The sequence below is a fragment of the Spea bombifrons genome, chromosome 2 (genome assembly GCF_027358695.1).
Source record: "Spea bombifrons isolate aSpeBom1 chromosome 2, aSpeBom1.2.pri, whole genome shotgun sequence".
Lineage (NCBI taxonomy): Eukaryota > Metazoa > Chordata > Amphibia > Anura > Pelobatidae > Spea > Spea bombifrons.
The window spans coordinates 76950465-76978256 of record NC_071088.1 but is presented as its reverse complement, the minus strand read 5'-3'; the positions used below and the strand labels follow the sequence as shown (position 1 = coordinate 76978256).

The window sequence follows — 27792 nt, the reverse complement described above, 5'->3', positions numbered from 1 at the left end:
TCATGAACCATTTTCATGTTTTGCCTGGAAGGAGATTAACACGTTAATGCAAATCCACTGTACTTGGCTACAAACCTTTGTAAACCATTGCACCAACGTGCCCGTTTTGACTTTTGTGACGGATCTTAACCTGAAGCGTATTAAATCGCACATAAAGGAAGACTGTTCATGAGGTAGTTATTTTTATCCAGCCTGGGGCTGTTTCGGCAGAGGAATTTCCCAGAATTTCTTAGTAGATTAGACTATCGGATCCCTTTGGTAAATTTCTGTGAATCATATAGCAAATCAGGTGCCATTTATCTATACATGTCAGTCATAATTCTGTCGGTTTTAAGATTTTTGAGTTGCTAGATCTAGCAGCAGTAAATCAATCCCCAAGCAACAAAATAATAATCACCAATGTTTAAGGTCTAAAGTACATCATTGCTGGCCTACTCACATTTTATTCTTAATATTTGCTGAAAAGGTACATGTCTCACGATTATGGTGTGCAATACTATGTGTTTAATTATAACATAAATGTCAGGGAAAAAAGAGAGAAAACTGTACAGGAGAAAAATTACTAGTCTTCCTTATTGAGAGAGAATTCCCAGATCAATATGAGTATATATATATATATATATATATATATATATATATATATATATATATATATATATATATATGTATTTTGTAGACACATGGGTGGTTCTATGGTTTTTAAGAATAAGATCTCTTTCTACACTTTTTTCTCACATTTATCATGAAAATTCTAACAGCTATGTGAAAATACATCATTCATTCATAAATCTTACTGCATGTGGTCAATCATTAGCTGTCATGATGAAAAGATAGCATTACGATGTCATCATCTCAAAATGATCATAGTATCTTTTTCTGTGCTTATGAAATATGCCATTTTATATTATAAAGCATACTCTTATTAAAAAAAGCTCAGTATCAATGATTTCATCAGTTACATTTGTGAAATAAATCAACAATAAGTGGAGGACTGGCAAGTAGAAAGGGCCTATGGGCCAGTGCTGCTTTGATTTTAATATTTTGGGCCACTACCTATGTCACTTCTGCAGGTACCGGGCCACTGTATAGTGTACAAAATGTTACTCATGTATGTTATGTATGTACTTATATTTAAAGTATGACAGTAAAAAGTGACAGCTGGAAAAATTGAGCATAACCATTTACATTCAGTTCAGACCAGGAGAGTCAAAAAAGGAATAAAAAGGCAAAACACTTGTATCGTATAATCTTTACGCATATTGGAATATGTCACGATAATGCGAAACCAGGACATCTTGTACCTATACTTGGCCACTTTCGCTATGCCCTGGATTGTGTACACAAAAAGAGACAGTTCCATGTAAGACTTAATACAATCTAAATTCTTAGTTGTTGGCCAAATGAAAACTCATCTCTTCATGAATCTTAATAAATTTATGATCATTCCCTTAACGTAGATTTTCTAACATCTCCTGACAACAGGTAAACACAGCAATGAACTTGTTACAGATGATATATGAGGAAAGAACATGTCCAACGCATACTCCTATGAGCACCCAAGTTGGATTTCAAGAACCCTATTAAACAACTGATATTTTTTTTGTCTAGATATACAGCCCAAATCTGTAGCATTGTAACCACTGCTCTGTACTCCCTCCAATACATATACATATATACTATATGGACACAAGTATTGGGACCTGACCATTACATCGACAGGGACATTGATGACATTGCAATCTAAATACATAGACTTTTATATGAAGTTGCCCCCCCTTTTGGAGCTATAACAGCATCCACCCTTCTGGGAAGACATTCCAAAAGATTGTGGAGTGTTTCTGTGGGAATCTTTGTCCATTCATTCAGTGGAGCATTTGTGAGGTCAGGCGCTGATGTTGGATTCATTACAAAGGTGTTTGATGGGGTTGAGGTCAGGGCTCTGTGCAGACTAGCAAAGGTCTTCCACACCAATACAAGGCATTTTGGACGATGCTATGCATCCAGCGTTGTGGGAACAGTATGTGAAAGACCCTTTTCTATTCCAGCATGACTGTACCCCAATGCACAAAACAATTTATGTGGCTTTACTTCACCTAGAATACGTTTTAACAAAGAAAAATATATTCGCCTGTACTCAAAATGTTTCAATAAAAATCACCATTGAGCATGCTTTTTCCTTTTGATTTCACAAAGTCAAACATAGTCTACTATACACATGTTTATGGAAAGGATAATGACTTGCAGACAGTACGATAAGCAAGTCTACCTAAATTGGCAGCTTAAATACCATCACATGGATGAACACATTGCTGTAATTCCCTAGTCCTGCCAGTCATATGAATATTTTCCTTTGGTTCCCTATGGTATTTTATAAAAAGAAAGTTCAATCTGCATACAGGGACAACAATTCCAATTTGTCATGTGTTTCCATTTGTTGTGAACAACTGAGATTCCCCTTAGGGTGACAGTCCAACTTTGCATTAAGTCTCATGAGCTCTAATTAGGTGGAAATAAAGACAGTGCCACTCATTTGTTTTATATGACATGCATGTATTAGGATCATTTTCACAATATTTCTTGAGTATTATGTTAAATTTTTTAAAATATATTACTATAATTGCTGCTGTTTAAAATTAAGTTAAAATCATGTTTAAAATTATATACATCACATGTTTAACCCCCTCGAAGATGAAGGTTTTCAGCACTTTCATTCTGTTGTAATTTCCCTCTTTCATATTTATGAAACAAAATATTTAGAAAGCTCAAAATATATTGATTTCAGTTTGGAAACACCTCCCACACCTTTGTCATTGTCATTTACAGAAAGGTATGCTTTCATTGCTGTAATTGCGTCCAAATTTCCTATGCTGGGACTGTAGCTTCATTGATTACAAAAGTATACGTTCTCGAATAGCAGTCAGAAATAAAACTATACATTTTTATCACACCCTCTGCAATGTTGACTGGGCGTTATTCCATAGATAGGTGTCATTTTTTTATTATAATTATTATTATTAGTAGTAGTAGTAGTATTACTACTACTGCTATTATTATTATCATATTTGCAATATAGAAGCCCTGCTTTCATGATTACACATGAGAAAATAGCAAAATAGCATGGCCCAGAAGTAGAGATGAAATTCCAACAGGTTAAAGGGGCACTCCGGTTATCAAAGGAGTCTCCTCTTTAAATTATGGCTTTTTTGTCCCTCACAACTGCATTGGGGGTTCTGCAGAATCCCCGATGCATTTGCCTGTTTGGCTGAAGAAATCTCTAGCTTTCTATACTCGCCATCAGCCAGCTACAGTGCTGGCTTTGCAGGCGACTTCCTGGGAGGCTAACAAGAGCAACACTTTTGTCAAAATACAGTGCGATCTACTAATATTGGCATCCTTGGTAAATATGAACAAAGAAAGCTGTGAAAAATTGTCTTTCATTTTAACCCTTCTTTTTCTTAAAACAGATACACACAATACTTTGTTCTAGTGGATATCAAACAATTGCAAACACAACAGAGGTTTATAAAAAAATAAAACATTTCAATATATGTGTGGCACAATTATTGGCACTCTTTTAGTTAATACTTTGTGCTATCTCCCTTTGCCAAGATAGCAGTTTTAAGTCTTCTCCCTGATGAGGTTGGTGAATACATGGCAAAAAATCAGAGACCATTCCTCCATACAGACTCTCTCCAGAGCCTTCAGATTTTGAGACTGACGTTGGTGGACTTCCCTCTTCAGTTCATCCCACAGGTTTTCTATGGGGTTCAAGTCAGGGGACAGGGATGACCATGGTAGGACCATGATATTACAGTCAGTAAATCCTTTTTGTGTCGATTTTAATGTATGTTTTGGATTGTTGTCCTGCTGGAATATCCAACCGCAGCCCCTTTTAGGCTTTCTTGCAGACGCAGTCAAGTGTTTTAATATCTGTTGATATTTGATAGCGCCCATAATGCCATGTATCCTAACAAAATGTCCAGGTCCTCTTGCAGAATAACAGAGCCACCACAGAATTAAAGAGCCACCACCATATTTAATCATGGGCATGAGGTACTATTATATATATATATGGCTACCTCTATGTGTGCCAAGCCCACCACCCGATCCCATTTGAAGTTCCGGTAGTGTTTGGCAATCTGAATATGTTTGACTTTGGTTGATTGTTGACTGTTTTTGGATGAGAATAGGAGGGTTTTCTTGAAACCCTTCCAAACAACTTGTGGTGATGTAGGTGATGCCAGATTGCAGTTTTGGACACTTTCTGACCCCCAAACACACCGAAACTTTTTAATCATTGCCCTGATGGTGGAAATGGGCCTTTTCAATGCTTTTGCTATGTGAAGTCATGGTTGAACAATTTCCTGTTCCTAGTCACCCAGTTGTACTAAGAAAATATAAAATATCAATGGGAATATACTTTAAATATATTTTATCATATGAATTCATAGAAGTGACAATAATTATGCTACACCTATATTAAACAATTTATATTTTTTAATAAACATTTGCAATTGTTTGATGTTCATGAGAGCAGAGTATTTTTTTTAAGAAAACATCAAAAGGTTAAACAATAAAGACACTTTTTTCACAGCCTTCTGTGCCCATATGTACCAAGGGTTCCAATATAAGTGGAGGGCACTGTAGTGGTGCACAAAGCGAGGTCCATAAAGACATGGTTGGATTTGTTTGGTGTTGAAGAACTTGACTGGCTCGCAAACTTCCCTGACCTCAACCCCATCAAACACCTTTGGGATGAACTGGAATGGAGATTGTGAGCCACATCAGTGCCTGGCCTCACAAATGATCTACTAATGAATGGGCACAAAGTCCCACAGAAACAATCCAAAATCTTGTGGAAAGTCTTCCCAGAAGAGAGGAAGCATTTATAGCTGCAAAGATAGGACCTACTTTATATTAATGTCTATGTATTTAGAACGGAATGTCATAAAAGCCCTTGTTGGTGTGATGGCCAGGTGTCTCAATACCTTTGTCCATATAGTGTAGTATTATCTGGTAATGGTAATTCTTAATTAAAAAGTCTAAATAAGATGATGCTTAATGATTATTTACATTTTGCAAATAGCATTATGCCACAACATGATTAATTTAAATTCTGTCAGATTAGATATAGCTACTTGATCTTACATATATGCTAAAGTGTTATAGTTTATCACATGATAACCTGTAAAGTTTGCAAAAGACATCTCAAACTTACGTTTTTACATAGGGATCTGAGTACCCATTTGCATCCATTGCTGCCAGATGAGCACATCGAATGATTCCTACCAAGAGTCCTGACTTTTGGGAGCTGTACTTTAAGGATATAAGAATTCGCCCACGTTCTTCCAAAGACTTGTCTTCTGTTTTATCTATCTGTGGGTGGAAATACAAAATGTTAATGACAGCGTAAGCGACTTCAGGAAGAGTCTGGAATAAAATAAATATATACACGAGATGAGGATATTTTCATATATTTACTGGGATTATTAAAGATCCTGACATCTATTTACCAGCAATCTGCTTTGTGCGTTTTATTTTATTACTGCTCTGTTCTGCTCTCAATTTCTGTTTTCTCAAAATAATAATTAGTGAATAGAGAGTACAATCTGCTTCTCAAAGGCGGCATGATTGGTTTCAAAACAAGTGCTATGCAATCCTGATTGTTTTTGTGTAAAAGAAAACAATGTGGGACTACAGAGCTGAATGATGATAATAATTAAGATGTTAAAAACTAACTGCTTTTTGAGTCAATTAAGAATGATGACGATAATACAACACTGCTAATATTGATGATAATAAGATCACAGAGAATAACAATTGATTTCTGCAGTATACCAACAAACAAGGTACTAATAGTTTTAGCAAAATAACTATCCGTCTTGGACACTGTATTAATGATTACTTGACATATTTGGGAGTTAACTTGACCATCATGACATAACAGACTTAGCAGATCAAGTAATTAATGCAATGGTTGAAGAACAAAGAATTCGCTTGATATAAAAATGAATGTATTCTTTTTTATCAATGAACCATATTACCTCTGCTCCACATATACAGTTCATTCTTTCTGACAGATAAATCTTTTTTTTTAATCATCTTCCAACCTTGTAATGGGAAGATGTACTAGAACACCTCAAACAGCGTGGATGCAATAACCACTAGGATGTAATGGTATGTCCTTGCTATTTGGCATGATCAGATATAGATAATTAGGCTGTCTAAGGACAGCATGGCCTTCTCTCTGTTTGTAGGAGCCATCATCACTGGCTCCTTGCTGACAGATTCGGGATAACACTCACAGTGAGAGGTTTGACATTTCCTTCATGTGGGGTGAGCGATGACCTCTCAGTAAAGATCTCATAGATCTCTGATGATTCCTCTGCTGCTGATGACACCTGGTGTTATCAGAAAAACAGCACTATAGAGCATTGCTGTCTGATCGCAGTGGAATCAACAATTAGGACAAGTCCCCCCTTGAGTTTCTACCTTTTCAAATTTGCACTCCCAAAAACACAATACTTGACTAGCATATACCGGTAATTGATTACAGGAGAATCGAGTTCATGTGAACTGAAACTCGTCATTAACATATGAGTTGCTTGCAAGTTGCAAATATGAGTCACCTAACAGTCCCAGGAAAATCTAAAATAAAATGCGACTAACATACCCCAATCCCTAAAACTGCATTTAAACATTGATTAAAAAGACCAAGTGTTCTCTGTACCCCCTACTAATTGCAGCAGAGTGATGATCGCTAACACTTACAAACTTAAAATACAATGGACTAGAAGAATACAGGACCCAGATATATCCTCCCTCATTCCATCCCCATCCCTTCGTTAGAATGTTATCTGCATCAGACGATAGTGGATTGTAAAATGGCCAATGGTTGTGCAAGCGCATAGTCACTCAATTCATATGCCCTTGCCTGTAACTTGCAAGATGTCCCATGTCATGCACATGTATTTGCAAATAAATTGTATATTAGTGAGTAGTTTTGGGGGTGTTAGCATGCAAGGGCATGTCAGGAATGCTAAGTCTGATCAGTCTAATTAACCCTTAATGTTAATGACCACACCATTCCTCATTAAATAGATGGTATGTTATATTTATTATTAAATAAATACTATTATATGTGTATCGTTCCTCAGCCCTTGACCCCACCAAGGTGTGTGTATATTATATTTTCTGACCCCACTGCAATTCTGCCTCCCATAGGAGGACTAGTACAGGTGCAATTGCTTTCCAGGTCACCCCTCACCTGATGGCTTAAAAAAAAAGAGAAGAAAAGAGCTACTTTCCAATTCGTATATGTTTATTTTGTAAAAATCAATCCATATATCATCAGTGCAGGGAAATCATAGCAAACAACATCTGTACAAAACTTAACACATTTCGCACCTCACTTAGCGCTTACTCATAAATAACATGTAGTGCTAATTTAACCATGTGTGCAACTTGATAGCAACCAATCAAGTGAAATATCATTAGTGATTAAAAAGCATTTCAGTGGTTATCTATTGGCAATTTGTGCAAAACCCATTATTTTCATATATCTCCAAGTCAACTTTGCTGAAAGTCATGGAAACTTACCCATGCATGCAGGGTATGGATTTTTATAGATAGCTCAACTAAGATTGTCTCAGCCCTTGAGAATAAAATATACAGTTTGCAGGATTATGCCAACTGCAATACAGAAAGTGTTATTTACGTAAATTGTTGTAAAAAATGTCATCTGTTATATGTAGTACAAACCAGCAGAAGGGGCGTACCTAGAGTATTTGGCACCCACCATTTAAAACAAAAATATTAACTTTGGCAAGAATATTTATTTCACAAATTTGTAAACTGTATGTCAACTGGAAAAAATGAAATCTGAAAATATAAATTAACTTATAAATAAATTAAATATGTTTAAAAAAATAACAGTTACTAAACTGATATGTTACAGCATAACTCCTATCACTAAGTACTGAGCCAGACATTGATTGTGGTACAGTGCAACCCCCATCACTATACACTGACCCAGACATTGACGTAGTATAGCATAACCCTTATCACTATATGCTAAGCCAGACATTGACGTGGTAGGCATCTGCCCTTGAAACAGCCTGCCTGTGCCACTTCTGCCCCTGAAACATCCTGCCTGTGCCACCTCTGCCCCATAAGCAGCCTGCCTGTGCCACCTCTGCCCTTAGGTACACTATTGACAAACCGACCTTTAAAATGTAGAATCTGAGAACATCCAAATCATATTGTTTCCTAGAAGTATACTCCTATCGATAAACATGTTCACTGTTGCAATTTGGGAAATTTCCGGCCTTTTTAGTGCAATTTACATATCAGAGCAGGCTCAAGAGGGGAAAGCTTATTCATGGAGGTAAAATAATAACATGTGTCAGGTTTATCAGAGCCATGCTTATTTCTAATGGAGCCCAAAGGTATAGAATTGTTTGATTTTGGCCATGGGAGGAAATAATCAAGCTGGTAAAGATGACCTTTATTAAATAACTGAAGAAACCTAAAAGTCTCAAAAACTTGCTTAGTCAATAAAGGTATTATCTGCACCAAATTGGCCAATGAAGCCCTAGGCAAACATGAGCTCATCTATTTAGCAAATTAGAACATCTTTCTTTAGAAACATCTATTGGATTTAAAGTAGTTTGCAAGCTCTGCTTGAATTCATTAATGGTGTCCTTTCTTGTGTACTTCCCTCTTTTTTTCTTTACCACAAACTATAATAGACCATAAATACACAAAAAGGTAATTCAGTAGGTATGACCATTTGTCTACTTCTGCTTCTGACCTGGGGGATTGGTCTTTCCATACAATACAAAGGCATATGATCATTTTTAACTTAAACAATGATAGCTTTACCATTAGTTCTAACAACAATGCGCATCAACAACGTATAACAACTAATGACAAAGAAAATTCCCTCAAATTACAAGGTACGAAAACCCATTCATCACAGGATAAAGAAAACAGCAGAGGTGGGATTTCATTTCACCTGGTTAAGTCAGGTAAGGAAGTACTTTGGTAAGTCATATCACAGACAGGTAAGTCAGGTTTTGTGAGTTTATTCTATTCATGACTTACTTTTTATTTCACTAATAAGAAGAGAAGATGTAGAAGAGTATAAAAAAGCTTTCTATAAGTGTCGCCATAGTTTGAAGCTACATCTTAATTAACACTATCTCTTGTGTAATATTGTAATATAGAAGGGAAGTAGCATTAAAGCAGCTCTGTCGCTGTTTGAAATAAACCCATTAAAAATCCTCTAATAACGCAGAGTTAAACAGAAGGCTTCTTGCGTCTGCCAAATATTTGATATGAGGCATAATAATACTTAAAGGCAAAGGTGATGAATCTCAGTGCCGTCCTCTCAATGAACTTCCATTGTGAAGCTCTTATGTTTATGTGCATGCAGATGTCAGGCATTGCTTCCGAAAACAATGCATGTACTCAACACTCATCTACCAGTATCTTAGTGAGGGCAGCTGAGGCTGCCAGCACTTTCCCCAGCAGCAAAATACTTTGTCATTGAGTGCTTTTGGTACAAGATCATTTTTTGCTTTTTCTTTACGTTACATCAGCAGTTTATGGAGGCAGGAGAATAGGCAACACCAACATTTGTATGTGTGAGTTTTTAGTGTATGACAGGTCCGCTTATTTTTTTTTAATCTAAAGCATCATTATCTCACCTGCTGCACCTTAGCGGACCTTCTGTCAAATCATATAAATATATGCTTTCCTGTTGCTTCCCTGTGCATTTCCACTGGCTTTGTATGCTCTCTTTCATTAGGAGACAAATCAAAAGCCACCGACTTCGCTGCCGCAGCCCTGGGAAATTCTGCACTTCAATGTTTAAATTAAAATAGTGCTTTCATCTTACTTTCTGAATTGTACTTTAATTAAAGTGCAGCCTTGCAGCTACAAAATTTAGATGTTTTACGTTTTAATGTAAGCAGCTTAAAGCAATGTTAAATATATTTTCTTTCCAAACCTAGGAATAACAGAGGAAAAAATAAAAATAAAGACATACTGAGTTCAATAGATGGAAAGGGTTTTTAATATTTAAAAGAATTCTGGCTGCTGCAGGAGAGGTACTAGGAAGGTGAGCTAAGGAAGATGGGAGGAAGAGCATTAACGTGAAAATTCAAAGGCGTCATTAAAGAAGTAGGTCTTGAGAGATTTTTTGATGGACGAACGCAGGAGGAAAGATGGATAGGCCGGGGGAGAGCATACCAGAGCATAGGGGCAGCCATTTAAAAATCTTGAGTGCATGAGAACTAGAATTAGAGGAGAGGACAGAAGATCATTAGATGGGCAGAGAGACCAGTTAGGAGTGTATTAGGTGCCGAGTGAGTTGTAGGGGAACTACTATGAAGAGCTTTGAAAGTAAGAGTCAGGATTTTTAAATGAATCCTGAAGCGAACAGGCAGCCAGGGAGAAGACTGACAAAAAGGGAGAGGTGTTATTAAAGCGATAGATGAGGAGGATACATTTTGGCAGTGGCATTCAAGGTGGATTGTAGATCGGTGAGACGGATATGACACGGGTTACAATAGTTATATTTGAGGCCAGGGAGCTTGTCAATTCCAAAACTATAAAAAGTGAGTGTGTGACAGATTTATAAATGTAGCATTTAGTGATCCACATTTAGTCACAATGAGAACAGATGTTTTTCATTTTTCCTACTTGTTTATGGAAATTATGGATCCTGAACACAAAAAGCGATTGTTTATATGAATCTTCCTTACTGCAGCTTCGCTTCTTAAAAATAAAGCAGATAAAATGATAATTGAGCAGATGTTTCGTTCATCTCTATGCACTCTTCATTTTTTATCTATAAAATGTTTTAATTAAGCTATAAGTTTTATCTTTAATACCATGTGTTGCATTTTTCTTATTCATACCTGGCAGAGCTATATACACTATTTTAGATACACATCTAAAGAAAAAGGAATAATTCATAGCTCATTAGCTTACATGTTACACATATTCCGAATAACACACACAGTAGACACTTTTGGCATGTTATTCCAAAAAAATGTCTTTCAAAAATGGAGAATTAAAATCAATGTGTAGTGCACAAAGAGACAGAGTCTACATTATATAAATACATTTGTATTATTTTTGTAACAGGAACCGATTAAGGTTCCCTCCTCTGGTTGATCTTTTTCAATACCCATAAAGGAGAGTTCATTTGAGTTCCCACTATTGCACTTTTAAATGTCTGTTAACGCTAGTGTATTTAATATCTCCTTAATCAAGTGAATATGTTCGATTATATTCCAATGGATGGAGTGTTTTACCTCTGTATTGTAATCCACAACTACAAATGAGGAGATAGACAACCCAAGAATGACTGTCGTTAATTAAAGGCTGTATCTGGTAGATACATCCAGTAGTCCATGATAATAATTTAGTCCGTATTATTTGTACATAGAGATAATAATTTATTCTGTATTATTTGTACTTAGAGCTATTACCGTATTTGCTCGATTATAAGACGACCCTGATTATAAGACGACCCCCCAAAATCTGAATATTAACTTAGGAAAAAAAGAAAAAGCCTGAATATAAGACGACCCCAAAGGAAAAATGTTTTACCAGTAAATGTTAATTCATGTAAACTATTTTTTTTAATAAAAGCTATGATTGAGAAAAATATTTTTTTTGTTTTTATTTCTTGTATTTTCCAACCTGTCCCCCAGTTACGCACATCTGCCCCCAGGCTTGCTACTCCAATATGGCACTGTGGCCCATGATATGCCTTTTAACCCTCTATATGCCACTGTGCCCCATGGTATGCCTTTTGACCCCCTATGTGCCACTCTGCCTCCAGAAATGCCTTATACCCCTATATCCCATTCTGGCATTTAGGGGGTTAAAATGCATATTATGGGGCAGAGTGGCATATAGGGAGGTCTAAGGCATTTCAGGGGGCAGAGTGGCATTAAGGGAGTTAAAAGGCATTGTATAGAGCACTCTGCCTCCAGAAATGCCTTATACCCCTATATGCCACTCTGGCATTTAGGGGGTTAAAGGCATATTATGGGGCAGAGTGGCATATAGGGAGGTATAAGGCATTTCAGGAGGCAGAGTGCTCTATTAAATGCCCCCTTAACGCCACTCCAGAAATGCCCTATGCCCCCATTTAACACACACACACACACACACACACACACTCTCTCTCTCTCTCTTTCTCTCCCCTCTCAGCCCTCTCTTACCGGTGCTTCCAGCCGGGGCAGCGGGTTGACGTCGCCTTCCGCTGCAGCCGCAAGGAGGTGGAGTTGGCAGCGGGGGTTTGTATGCGTCCGTCGCGTATACTTTCCCCAGCTGTCAGATATCAGAGTTCCCCGCACCTGTGTGGGGAACTCTGGTCTCTGACAGTCGGGGAAGGTCTACGCGACGGACGCAGACAACCCCCGCTGCTAGCCACACCTCCTTCCGGCTGCAGCGGACGTTGTCTACGCGGATCGCGTAGACGTTAACCCGCTGCCCCGGCAATACAGCAGGAAGCACCGGTAAGTGTGTGTATGATGGGGGGGGTGAGACAGGAGGATCCAGGTCCCCTGCAGCGGTGCGGGGGATCTGGATCTTAGTCTCATAATCAGACCTCTATTTGAGGTCTGATTAGAAGACGACCCCGATTAGAAGACGAGGGGTATTTTTCAGAGCATTTGCTCTGAAAAAAACCTCGTCTTATAATCGAGCAAATACGGTAATTCGTTATTTTGCTAATTCTTAATTGTGAAAAAGCTTTCATAAATGGACAATTAAATAATTCACCCAAATGAAGTAGCACCAACAGCACTGACTGATCCCAGTAGAAGATATTTGACTATAAATGATTCTGTAATAAAGCCAATTCTAATGAATGTCCTTTAAAAGGCCAATTGGTTCTAAAATAATTAAATAGTAGCAGAAGATAATGTATGTTGCAGCTCAGTAAAAGAGTTTAGTGTTGATGTAACTAGGAACATTGGTAAAACATTTGATTACAGTAATTTATCAAATTGGCCTACAAATAGGATGTAATTGGATGTGGCACTTTTTTATATATTCTTTTTAGCACAGTTGGATCTAAAGGGCTTGAGGCACAAAGTTTTTGTAATTATATTGATGGAGCCCTCATAATTATAACAGGGTAAGTATATTATTTAAAGAACATCGTGCTGCAGGGCATAACTATTAACTAATTTGCTTTGTCCGTAAGACAGCACAATTGAGTGCCACTGGTCCTGACTTTGAGAAGCAAGGCCACATTTTGTATTTTTTTTATATATATATAATTTACTTATTTCAGGCCAGGTTAGAAGAGCCCTTTCTGAACAATTTTGAAGTGACAGTCATGAGGAGAAAGGAGCAAGTGGTTGCAGGGGTTGCTCGGGCCCACTAGAGAGGCAGACCACGTTGCAGTTGTTACTGTTGCGACCCCTGTAGTCACAACACTTAAGTCAAGAGTGAGGATGCTGTTAGGTGAGTATTTAGAGAGATATGACAGGATATAACAAGGGAGTGGATTAGTATTTTAGTTGCCTCTTCTTTGAGGAAAGAACGCACTTGACACATATGTTGCGTGTAAAGGGGGGAAGTATTTGCTGAGAGACTGAACACGGGGAGGGAAGGGGAGAGCAGAGTCAAGTGCAACTCCAAAGCAGACAACCTTATTTCCCAATATAGTTTGTCTGTAAGATCTCTGGAATGAATATATATCAGCCTTAACAACACTGCTTGCTAGCACTCTCTGAATAAAACAAATATAAACATATAGTTTATGAACTAATGTGGATATAAACAAAAATATTTAACATTAGTTGTCAAGCTACAAAATGTGCTTTCATTATTGTACAAGGATCAAAACCTTGTCTCACAACTACAATTCTCACTACACTCAAGAAAGTTGGTTGCTTGTATCTAAAGACTTCATGATAATAAAAACCAAGAATTATTGGAATACACTGCTGTAGAATCTGGATAATACTTACTGGTAGTTGTTTCTCTAGACAGATGCTAAAGTTTTTGGTTTGGTTAGGTTTCAGTTTTTTCAAAGGAATTCTTGTCTCTCCAATAAATTCGTTGTGGCGGAATTTATCCTCATCACATACAGAAATTCTAAATTGTAAAGAAAACAACATGTCTTTAACATGTAGATGACTGTTATCATCAACAATGCAGTACACATGGAATTAGATTTGAGGATTCATGTCATTTAAATTTGCACAATCTCAATAGAGGGGTGTTACACATGCCTGCCATCACACTTTCTGTACAGCACTTTCTATATATACAGAAGCTGTAATGAGGATCTTATAAAAAAAAGAAGAAGAAAAAAGCTTCCTGGTCAATGCAATTACAAACATATTATTTGTATCATGTTAATGAACAACATGCACTTTTAAAATGATTTTAGAAAAATTTAAATATTCAAAACCAGTTTCCCCAATGTAGGTATGGCGTTCATAATATGTAAACAACAGGGGATTTTACAACCCAAAACAACACATTTTTTCTTGAATATAGAGAATTTTGGCAGCAATATCTTCCTATATTTAAAGGGGGCTATCAAATTCCAGATCATGCAAGACACATCTACTCCACAGAAAATAGCTAGGGATGCATGCATGTATATGATATATATGCCAGGGGGAAACCACGAAAAAAGGGACCACTCATCTATCATAAAGATACATATATATAGATATAGATATAGATGTATACATACATTTAGATACTAATTTGTTCTAATTTCAGCCAACTTAAATTGCACCTCTTGTTTATGATTTTGGGCATCATGAGCGTATGTATGAGCTTTATTTACAATGCAAGTCATGCTCAACTTTCATGTGATTCATTGAGCCTTTTGGAAAACAGGATGCATTATAGGGCTCAAACTGCCTACGTGACATCCCCTAGACATCAGGAGTTAGGATGCTATCAAGTGGATATTGGGAAAAAAGATATATGTAATGCTTTTTTTTAAAATGTATCTTGTTTCACACATATTTTTATGTTGACTGTTTAATTTTATAGTTTTGCTTGTCTGAGAATTTTTAGCCATTTATCAAACGTACTTTGTGTCATGAAATTCCTTATTCAATAACTGAAATCACTAAAAATGTTCTCTTCTTATGAATCGCATTTTGAAATGATTTAATGCTATTAAAATGAGCTTTTATATTGACTTCTGACAGAGCATAGTTCTGATAGCTTTGAAATGCCATCAGTGATCAAAGAACTGAATTTCCTATACAGTTTCCTGACTTGGCCCAAGTCTTATTAGACCGCACAAAGCAGCTATAATGAAGCTTTGGAGATAAGAGATGGCACAGCATATTAAACCAGATGTAATGCTCTATCTAGCAAACAGAACAAAATGCAAATTATACTGTCCATCACAATGAAATAGTCCAGGTTTATACAACCAGGCAAAAGAAAATTCATGGATAAGGCAGTATTTAAAGCGGAAAACATACCTCTACTTGAAACATGAGTGCTCAAAAAAGCAATTCCTGCATTATTTCTCTTTTTATCTTTCATAATAATAACTTTCATAATGTTTCACCATCAGTAAAACTAAAATAGTTATTTTGAAAGACAAAAGAGACAGTATGCCTTCATTATTCAAGGGATGGAAAAAATCAGATGGAAGCTGTGAATAATCCAGCACCTATTCACGGTGGGTGCATGTGGCATCACTAGGCTTGTAAAACATGGTGTCATCCCCATGGACCTCTTTCAGAACCAGACCACATACACACTGGTGTCCAGCTGCCTGCCCCTGTAGAGTGATATCATAGCTCAGCATCAATAGCCGGCACACATTGCAAAGAAGCAGTGAAATAGACCTTGTGCGCCCTTTATTTTGGCCTAGTTAGATAGAGATCTATAATTTCCCCAATCGGCCCTACTCTTCCAGCGGTGGAAACTACAGTCCGCCCCTGGAAATAGCTAGCAAATAGGGGGGAAACCAACTGCCTGACTGGCCCCGCTGAGAGAGGGCTGGTGAGACCTGCACAGGAGGCATCCTCTGGGGTGTTGCACCCTGTGCACAGGTCAAACACCCCTAAAGCCAGCCCTGGATGATGTCACTAGGGAGGTGAAAAAATAGGAAAAAGATAAAAATAATTGCAATTTTATAATTTGTTAGCAATACATCTAAATGTTAAAAATAAAATACAAAGGCTGCCCCATCCTCTGGAATGCCCTACCCTGGGTTATCTACCTTCCCCCTGCCTTCAAAAAAATCCCTCAAGGACGCCCACGAACTTGGTAAGGTACATTTTCACAACACTTTTCTCTCTCTCTCTTTAAAATATGGTTTTAAGTACCTTTCTTTTAATTGGAAATGTGTGTATATACATATATATTCACTATATAAACTACACTTATCTGAATAATTATACTTTGATTTATATATTAACAAACAAATACTGGTTTTTGAAGGGTCCTAAACATTTTTGTTATAGCTTAAATTTTGAGAATATTTACACATTGGTAGGACTTATTTAACTCAAATAAACGTTGTCCGTTACTTTGATTTTTTAATCGGATGCCCACCGGTTTGCTTTGATCTTATTAGACCCATAGAGGTTTAGACTTGGAATCAGCACTAACTGAGCTGTGATATATGTTCACTAAATATGTATGTGACCTTAAACAGTTAGCGCTCATTATATGGATTTGTGCCTACGGAGTAGAATGAAACGGATATTAGCATGTCAACAACTGATACATGATTTGCTACTGTATTAGTGGTTTCATCAACATAATTATTACCATATTCAGTTATTGCTTCTTATGTAAAGATACATTTTAACATTCTTCTCAATATTTTTCACATAAATGTAAATGTGTTATTTACATACTACATGCTATATTTACAGTTACTGCATTTAAGTAGCAAAAGCATACAAATAGATAGATATTTGATTTGTCAAGCATTGATGTGTCCAGCATTCTTTCTTTTACGCGACAGCTAAGTGATGATGGACACTGATGACACTAAACCATCAGGGAGATTTCATGCCTGGGGAAGTAGGCAGGTGTGAGAGAGGCTTGCAAACTCTCCAAATTTCTGATGAAAATATTGAAAACAGTTTGGATGAGAACAAGCAGGGGTGGGTCTTCATACAAATAGTTATGTTTGAGAGAAGACAAGTGTGGTTAAGAGAAAGCAGGAAACATGAATGGATGAAAACGTTATGGTCAAGGATTAAGAGTGAAGAGGAAGCTAGACAACTGTCCAGAGAAAAGTGAAGAAGAGTTAAAAAGGGGATAACTATACTGGATATTGTCATATCAGTTGACATCTTCATATCATCTTCCAAATCAGTGCATTCTCCATTTGTAAACCATAACCATAGGTGCCTAGTCCAAGGCTATAAATGTTTTTTGTCACCTGGTGTCCTAATGTCTTCAAAGAGTCTGTATCACAGCTTAGGTAAAAAGCATACCTTTATAATTACTACTCAGAGACATAGCCACTAGCCAGTGAATTGTAACACATAATTTTGTGGTCAGCTATGATCCATTTTTTATAGGTCAGCACAGGCTTATTATCATAGCGTAATAATGACTGATAAATATCTAAAAGGGTCTTATTTTCAAACATAGTAGTGGAAACCTATTTTGAATGCAGTCTACACAAAGGTATTAAGTAAGTAAGGATATATCCTTTAAACAGCGGGACACAGCTGACAATAAGGAGGACATTTTAAGATATGCAGAATGACGAATAGTCCCTGTTGACCAGTAAAGATTCCCTTTATGCATATTAAGATCTTATACAGAATCCCTAGTTTTCTTATTTAGTTAATATAATTTTTCAGCTTTACAGCTTGTCATATTCTGGTTGAAATACAGCACAATTTCTATGCAAACATATGGGATTACACATTGCATGAGCTTGCTTCTTTTTGATGTGCATATCCTATGCAACTGTGTTTACTGATACTAGTTCAAAGCTCCTCAGTGATCAAAACACATTTGCAGAGGTAAAATACATTGGTACCATACTGGAAATATATATTTTTTCTTTTACCAAACACGTGAATAATAAGAGGGACTCTGCCACAGACTGTGAGCTCTTTATCAAAGCATGCTTCATCAATCAGAGCACAGTTTTATATGCCAGGTCTGTACATTTTAAATGGAGAATGTACAAAAAGAACACACAGAAGCACAGAATGCATTCGAGTACTGTCATAGTCCCCTTCATTGGCAGATTGTGGGTGACTAGGCAACTAGGCACCATAAAGCCAGCAGCTGCCTAGTAATGTTACATGCTTATGCTCACGCAGAGTATAGCTACATACATGCAGCTGGTGGGCATACACTGCATGTATGTACATATAAGGTTGTGGCATTTGCCCCTGTTTGAGAATCCAGTCCCTACATGCCAATTCCTAATTAGCTATTTTTGTTCTTGTAACTGAATAAGGCACTTAGGGAAAAAATATTTAATTGGCACAACCATTTATAAATACACATTCTACTGTCTACATATAGGGCTTTAGAACCCAAAAAGGAATTCTTCCTCCTAAATAGAGACATTTGAAAGGTATACTGGAAGCTCTTAAAACTAATGTTGACATATATATGTCAACAGTTACTTTCCAGAAATTGTGTTAACTGCATACCTGGGAACGCTCCGGGTTTGACCCGGAGATTGCCGGGTGAGCACTCCTCCTCCGGTTCTCTGAGTCAAGACCCGAATCCTCCAGGTCGCGGGAGGGGGGTCTTGACACTCCCTGCTCCCCGCCCATTATTTTCCTTTACATGGGGGTGATTCCCGCTGCCGTCAGCCATATTAGCCATGATTTTACTCCATGCAAATATATCTGTGAATTTTATTTAAAAATCCTGTTGTAGTCCTATAGCAAATTATTTCTAATGAGTTGGTCCAAAAAGAAACTATCAATTTTTGTATCCCAACTCTGCACAGAGAAGAGCTATGACTCAATGTTAATTTCTCTTCAACACACTTAATACCAAAAATAATTGTAACGCATTTTGCTATGGTCCAATATTTGTTGTGAGTACACAATATCCATTTCTTCTAATAATCCTTATTATGCTACAAATTAAGTGGATTTGTGTAGAGTACTTTATTCAGCTGAGAAAGGGCTGAATGTATTCAGGATGGTATGGGTATAGATGCAGTGGTTGTGAATGTGATTTGATGCACACTCTGTCTTAAATCCTTGGATCAAAAGATATATGTCAGAAGGAGTTTCATAAGCCAGTGCTTCCCACTTTCTTTGGATGTCTAAGCCAGACGGATTTCATAGCCTCTGGATTTAAATATGATTACAGCTGCTGTGAGCAGGATCAGTCAAGCCATTTTTCTGATTACCTACCTAAAACATAACTGTCTTTTAAATTGAAATACGTTAAGAAGAAGAAGAAATAACAAAAGCAGTGGTTACAACAGGACATTATAAGTCACATTTATATAAATTGCATTTTTATTTAATCCTTTCAAAGCTCGTGGGCTACTCCCCTCCATGGCTTCCAAACAGTGAAGGCAATTGCTTACTTGAGAGTTCTAGTCTCAAGTTGCTAATTTACACAAATAGTTAACCACAGACATTCTAAGCACTATAAAAGTTATTAAGGAGAGGGCTAACGGGTAGCTAAACGCGTCCTTTACAGTGTTTATATGAATTTGCAAAAAGGTGCACTAATTCTGTCACCATCTAATCACCAACTGGTAATTCCTTAAGGAGCTCATGTAACCCATCTTACTGTTGACAAGTCACCGTTTATTGACCACTTTTGCCATTTTTGATTCAGACAAGTTATGCGCAAGTCGATTTCTATTCAACTTGTTAACACAAGGGAAAACTACTTGGCAGAAAATGGCAATATGTGTCTCTACTGCCAGTGAGTGCATTGGCAGGTATAACTATGGCCCAGACTACGGAATATTGCGCAACTCTGTTTATTGGCTGCGACTCCAAAAGTCCACTGGCTGGAAAACAAGTATATGGATGAAGAGATTTATGTTAAATTTTCATAGTATTAAAAAAGCAGAAGCATTGTGTAGCACAAACATTTGGAGCGAGAGGATTTAATGGAAGGATTAAAATTGGTTGTCAACTGGTTGTCAATTTCTCAATGAATCTATGAATATATATATTATATGTAATTTTTATATTGACACATACTTAATTGCACTCACTTAATAGAGAATGCATAATTAGAGATCAGCATAAAAGAAAGTATAGTGGAAAATAGATATTGCAGCTTACAGCCTTGAGTGTCCTCATGTAACGTAGGTTTTGGCTGTATTCATTAAAGTATCTAAAAGCTCCTCTTTAGATTAACAAAAAAGTCAGGTTCATGACCATTATTATTATTCTATTTTATTCCATGGATTTCCACACCTTTCCTGCTTAACATTATTTGGAACAATAATGAGTCTGGTGACATTCAAGATGATTAAATCAGGGCTATTGAGAAGCATAGAATTTGACGGCATATAAGAACCATTCAATCCATCTAGTCTGCACGTTTTATTGGATCTAAGGACTTTAATCAGTCCTTGTGGTGTCTTAGATTTAGGATAGAATTATACCCATCTCATGCCTCACTGCTTCTACCCCTTCTGCTAGGATGCCGTTCCATTTGTCTACCACCCTCTCAGTAAACTAAAACTTCGTACATTACATCTAAAAGGTCGTGTATAGGTGGGGTGTATTCACCAAAGGTGATCTTTCTTACACTCAACTCTGCTGCAGGCACATTGGGAGAAGGGGTGATTGTTGGCCACTTGTTAATGGGAAACATAGGGGACAGTAGATTTATGAGTTCATTGTATGAGAACATAAAAGTTGCTTGCAAATGTTACCATGCAAGACCATGTGACCATTCATTCAGCTCTATTGCGTTAACCTTCAACACTACTGACCATTAGGTTTCCTAGTGAATAGACCTCAATGGCTTAAATAACTCTTATAAACTCGGGCAAAACTTCAGTAATGATGTTGAATATAGTATGTTTGCTCACTGATACACCAGAATATGTTTTTTCAAGCAGAATAAGTAATTTCATGAAGTTGGCTTGCCACGAAAGAAAGTTACTAACAAAGTTTATTGTGTACATAAGAAATGTATCATGACCTGAAGCTAAATTAAAATGTGCCTTTCATTTGAATAGTGTGCATTCCTGTAAAAGCAAAATTGTTGCTTTTAAGTTAGAGTGTATTAAATTACTTTAATGTTGGAAGAAATAATGACTTCTTATTATCCATTTTGGAACAATGGGAACCAAAAAAGGAATATGTCTGTAAAATTACATTAACCTCCATTGCTTTAATTCTTTTGTATGAAAGCATAAAGAGATAGATAAATTCATCTGAGGTTGGAAAATGAAAAGTCACATCTAATTATATGGAGATGGGTGCAGTACGGTATTCACCAAGTACAATCTCTCATCTCTTCAATACTAGACATTACTGAGCCCATCATGTCCTCTTATATCAGACAGCATATTAGATACCTAATTGAATTTGTGGCTACCTCCCTCAAGTCATCATGTGTAGGACTTGTAAATTAGTGGGCAGTTTGCTAAATGGTACATGATCGATCCAGAATAAATGAATTGAGATTGAGTTAAGTTTAAAAATATTTGATGATTGTTGCTTTTTATAACTAAAATTGCACCTTCCACTCTGTCAGGAATGAAATGTAATAGTATAGAGCAGTGGTGCAAGCTCAGATGGACCATCCCAAAGGGCATTTTTGACTAATACAGATCATTGTGGACCATATTTGATTAGATATGAGACTCACAATACTATTGTTCGATCATATTGTGTGGTGAGCTGTTTTAGACATTTTTTCTTTATTTGATTTTCTTTTATGTACTTTTAAGTACTTTGCTGTATTGTGGTCAGTCATAAGGGTTAGGTGGAATTTTTTTTTTATTTTACAGGGAATACGGTTTATTTTCCACTGTGATTAAATTATTTGGTTAGCAATTCTTTCATCCAAGTTTCTGTTGCTTTTTATCCCAGAATAATAAAGAAAATCCTAGCCTGCTATTAGGCAGCATGTTTTAGAAACACATTTAACAGGATTTGAGTAAAGTAGCACTGCTTATCTTAGACATTTGCTTCAATCATATATATAGTCTGTGTGACTTGGATGATGGTTTTGTACGTGCATACTTTTCACCTATACAAACATTTATACATTTGTTACCCCTGCCCAACACACCATTGTTTTCATTTAAAAACAATGATTCTAATATGTTCAATAATACAGTTGCATTCTGTCAGATGTGAAATCAACTGAATTAAATAAAGTTATATTTCAATGTATAAACATACAATTATACAAAAAGATATGCCACAGTTACAAAAAAATGTGATTCAAGAAGGCCGAATACACGTTAGATTCCCCAAAGTTTCATTACCAGTCTTTTCCATTTATCAAGGGCAAGGATCCAGTATGTAACCACAGTCACAGATTGACTTACTATGCCTTGAGCACCCATCACAATTAAAGTGTTAATTTTAACGCTTCAGTAATCAGATGTAGCAAACAATCACATCATAAAATCTAATTGGTTGGGCGTTAACTTAAGTATTATGGAGCTACATGGTTTAGTAAATCCAAATTATTTGCTCACTTTAATCGCCAATGACAACTGACTTTTTAGATCAGCTGGGACATAGATGTGGCAAACATCTGCCAGATGGAGATATCGCACGCTGCAAATCAGTGGGGAAGAAATGAATTATGTTTGGCTAGTGGCAAGTTGACTTAAGTGTTATGATCAATTTGCTACTGTCAACAAGCAAGGGATCAGGGATTTGTGTTGTTATTGGAGTTTAGCACATTAATGGGCATCACATATGGTCTTAACCTAAAAATATTCGATCAAGATCGAATTGCTTTAATATCCTGCACATGTTCATTCACCTTTGTTTACATTTGAAAATAATCATTTTTTAAAGCACTCCTTCAAAACCTAATGTATATGTAATACATAATGTCTGAAACGGACCTTGTCATACAAACGTTTATACAATTATTTTCTTAGTCTTTAACAACTTATTTTTTACCCTATTAACTTGCAGTAGTCAGTGTACCCTGACACAAGTCAATGTTTTCTCATTCATCTAGAACTGATGAAGTTTATGCATGAGCTTGTAAGTATTTACTCATTTTATTTGTGTCCCATGTCCATATTTCATACAGAAGAAGCAATCACATAATGAGAGAGAAAGTTGCACTAAAATCAATAAAAACACCTCCTGCTGTCATCTAATCACGCAGACATTTATCATTTTCTCAAGGAACTCCATGCACAGGGCTCCCTACAAAGAAAACTCGCAAATGCTAAAATCAACTGGCTAAAAGGAATGACACTGGAGTTTATGGGCATGTGCTCACACGAGGTGTGCAAACTTGTAAATTCACTGAAGCCAACTTGCCTTTGCACTCACAATAAATCAACTCACATACAGTCACTCAACAATCCAAATGTGTAGCAGGGCCCACCCCACCACAAGACTTCCAAAAATATAAGTAATGCATTTTCATAAAAAGAAACAGAGCCCCAGAACCCCCTATTGCCTGGGTGGTGTGAATGATAGTCCCCCTTGCCCCACCATGTGGGCAGTGTGATGAAGGTAATCAAATAAGCCCATCCCCCGACCTTATGGGATTGGGGGCATCAGTTTATAATGAAATAAATTATGGCAGGCATAGACCCCTTCCTGTGCCTCTTATCCTGTAATTATTTATATTATGGGGGCTTCAATTTTACCTAAATATTGAGAGTTTTTCAGTTGGAGGTACTCAGAAGGACTTCCAATCAACTCACATTAGTAAATATGTGAATTGTTTTGCAGGCAACCTCAGTCGAGATCAATATGTTGAGGCTCATTCACCTGTATACCCTATCAGTATGATCCCCTTCTGTTCCCTTTCTATACCTTACTACAGGTCTTTAGTGTATAAATATTGTTCCATCAGAAACAATGACCTCTCCTGCTTTCTCTCTCTTGTCCAGTAGGAACTAGGGATGTTAAGGGTTATTAATCACGTTACATCACTGTCATTAGTCGACTTGTGACTAGTGAGGTTATTTGAAATGATTAATTGCTTTTTGATGGAATTGCTTTTTGACAAGGCAGAATGACCCTAATATAGCAGGTATATAGCAGGTAGCAGGTAGTCATTTCATCATCTGGTGCTACATCCACTTCAGCTGCAGAATTCTGTCAGAGGGTCCAGTCCCCCTTTGGTTCCACCAACTGAAAGATAATGTGAGACCTCTGGAACAGCACACCTCGTACATCCAGTTCATATACATTACTTACTATTCAGTATGAAAAACAATGTTACTAAATGTGGAAAAAAAGACCAAAGACCAAATTATGCCTAACCAAAATAGGCTAAAGCTTAAAAGTGTATCAAGCACAAAAGTGTGTAAAATGTGCAACAGGGAACTGTATCAGTCAGCTGTGGGAATATGTAGTCTGCACTGCCTAAATCTCTAAAATAACCCAGAAAATGAAAAAATCTAAGCTAATCGTAAATATATCTAGCACTAGTAAAAAGGTAAGTGCTGAGGGATGGTAAGATCAATGTTGTGGGTCAGGCCTATGGCATGCTCAGCAAAGATACACCAGTTGATATCGATTGAGCTATATCATTTTATCTTCTGCTGTCTCCATCTGAAATCTTTCAACTAATCTTTCACTATTTCATAGTATCTAGTTGTTTGTACAGACCAAATAGTGCTACTCTAGTAAGTGACACATCTGTTCTTTTTCCAACGTCAAGTCTAATCTAAAAAATTCAAATTCCTTCAAATAAGCTTCAAGAGACATTTATACATTTGAAAGAATAGTAGAATGACTGGTTGACTCTATGGTATATATATATATATATATATATATATAAAATTGATATCCATCTCTCTGTATACATACATCTTCATCTTTTATCTGAGTTTTAGCTGCAATAACACTAAAACTATTCAAAGTGCTATTACAATTCTCTCAATGTCAAGACCAAAATGAAGAAATTTGCATATATCATTTTGTTCAGACGTTATAACATGAATGTTTTGACTGCAATGCTATTAAAATAGCTGTCAAGGGATATGAAGTGTCTACATTTATAAACTAAATTTGTCTTTACATGACATTTGTACATACATTTGGGGATGTGCAAGAAGGAAATGTAACCGCAAGCAGTACAGAACAGTAGAATAGTGTCTATGTGACTCAAATAGTTACACATAGTGAAATAGGATAGCATTAAAAAAGTAAAGATGTATACTGTGGAATTATGCAGTATTCTCTGTGCTGTGACTTAGTTGCAACAACATTGTAAAAGAAGGGCCAAGGTTAAGGATGTAAAATGCTTATAGTCCTAGACTCCTCAAACCTCTCTGGTGTTCCCTAGAGGGTGCACAACCCTTGGAGCTCAAATGAAAGGTATGACTGGTTGCTTCCAAAGGACAACTAGATGCTACTATCAACACCTTGGTGTCCTTTGGAAGCAGCCATTCATATCCAGGTGCTGTTAGCAGTGCAGGCGAAAATAGGTAAATCTATTTTATTAGTATTGCTTGCTTATAAAAAGCTGGAGGCATGCTGCTGTAGGACACAACAACAGATGTTACTGAAAGCAACTGAATGATTCATTACGGTGTTGGGTAATATACTCTTTAATAGCACCGCAGGCATTATCAGTTTTTAGGGGAAAGCTGCTATTGGGAAGGCAACATTATAATCACTATCCTAAGACACCTTTTGTTGTACACTAAAACGCTTGGGGGGGGACATATTAATCTTAAAATGTTTTAGCAGTGCTATTGCTGGGCAACATTCAGCTGGTATCTACAGGTTGGCCAATTTTGTAGTATCCAAGTCCAAGAGGCATATTTGGGGTCTGAGCCTGAAACCACATTGCTTGTTAGCACCTACAGACAATTAGGTATAATTTTTAATATTCAAGTGTGGTAAATGGATGCTAGATGCCACCAAAAATTTGCTTGCATGCTCCATAAAATTGTATGCCTTAGGCATGTATTTGTGAAAGGTAGAGGGAAGATGAGTTTGTGATGTTAGAGTACAAGTACAAACATCTGCTAACATCTACTAAAGAATTAAATGTGTAGACGTGTTATTGTAATTGTTAAGTTAAATTATTGTTAACTTTCCCTATACCCTATTGTATGTCACAGATATACATTACAATAATAGAATAGTTTAGTTTTTTTTTTTTTTACTAATCTGACCTGTTAGCACAGTTGGTCAGAAAAGTTAAGGAACTTTAAAAGGCTGTCCCTGTTCCATTAATTCCACTTGACACCACCATATAGCTCAGGCTGACAAAGTGATAGATGTATTTTATTCTTGACTGTATGAGTCACTGCAGCTTCTGTAGACAAGAAAAAAATGTGCCGGCTTCTCAAATAAAATTACTCAAGAGAAACAGCCATTATTACTGTATCCTGTGAGTCTGACAACATTGCTCCAGGAGTCTTTTATTAAACTGTTCCCATGCTTGAGTCTGAAGTGATTTACCTAAAAGCCAAATTTCTTTTTATTATGCTGTAATGAAGTCCTGCTCAGCCAGATATTAGTGTTACAAAGTCATTCTAAGCAAAGGTATTGGGAACAAAAACAACCCTTTTTTTTAATTATTTCATTCCCTTTTAGCGGTTATTAGTGCGCTGTGTTTCAATGCCACAGGGTGAAAGCTGCTGTGAGATTAAGCATGATTGGTACAACGGATAGAATATGGTGTCTCAAACACAGACATATACCACACAAACGCCATTAACACTTCATTGACTGGTAACTCTCAAAAGTGATCACCATAATTTTATTACACTAAAATTGATGGTAAAATGAAATCTTATTATTATATCAGACTTAATGCACAGCTGTCTTTTTACTCCTATGTTTTAAAAGGACCATACTGGTTCAAATAACTTTAGCCAATATTATACAACAGATTAAGATGGCCGCCAATAATGATATAATATAAAATATATCACTTTTATGGATTTTATAGAAAAGAATTGGTTTGGTTCAGTTAAATAATGTTGCATATTTCAACCTGTATGTAAAGTAGATGGACTCTGCTTCATACAGACAAAAATGAATGAATAACGTCAGTTACCTTTGTAACGCCACTGACCAAACTGCATCTGTCATTATATCACATTTCTAATGCTTCTTCTCTTGAGCTCTATTTGATTATGACTTGAAAAATTAATCAATTGGCTTTGTATGCCTCTTTCATATCAATGGCTACAAGTGGTAGTCAATAGCAGTATAACTGTTGTTGTACGAATACTAGTTTGCTGTAAAAGGCATATTCTTTATTGAAATTATATAATGACGTTGAGCCAAAGTATAACAAATCACATCCGAATCCAAACATTTTAGTGTCAGCGAACCTTGGGTGCAAATAGCGTTGAACTAGAGGGCCAGCAGAGAGCTGTGATAAAGGATAATGGAGTTGTATGCATTCGAATGAGTAACAAGAGTGTAAGCATTGTCCAGAAACACTGTCCATGGAGCAGAATTTATTATAATGAATAGCATATTTAAATATACAAAGCTACATAAGCATCATGTGTATATTACACACCAAGCAAAGTAATATCACCGGCTCATTGTACAAATGTCTGGGGCTATAAAATGTGTAAATATTTGGCTTCCGCAGATGCAAACATATACTGTATGGAACTAGATGGGATGAAAAATTAACAAGCTGTACATTACATTGTTCATG

The 27792-nt window shown here is 36.6% G+C and overlaps 1 protein-coding gene across 1 annotated transcript in view; it reads right to left on the bottom strand.

Annotated features, from left to right (window-relative positions):
- DOC2B (double C2 domain beta) overlaps positions 1-27792 on the bottom strand; it is a 208695-nt gene that overhangs the window by 44434 nt on the left and 136469 nt on the right. Inside the window, exons 5-6 of the mRNA XM_053454862.1 lie at positions 14004-14130; positions 5219-5376 (exon numbers count right to left, since the gene is read on the bottom strand). Of these exons, the coding sequence (XP_053310837.1) occupies positions 5219-5376; positions 14004-14130 (285 nt within the window). The remainder of the gene's footprint in view (positions 1-5218; positions 5377-14003; positions 14131-27792) is intronic.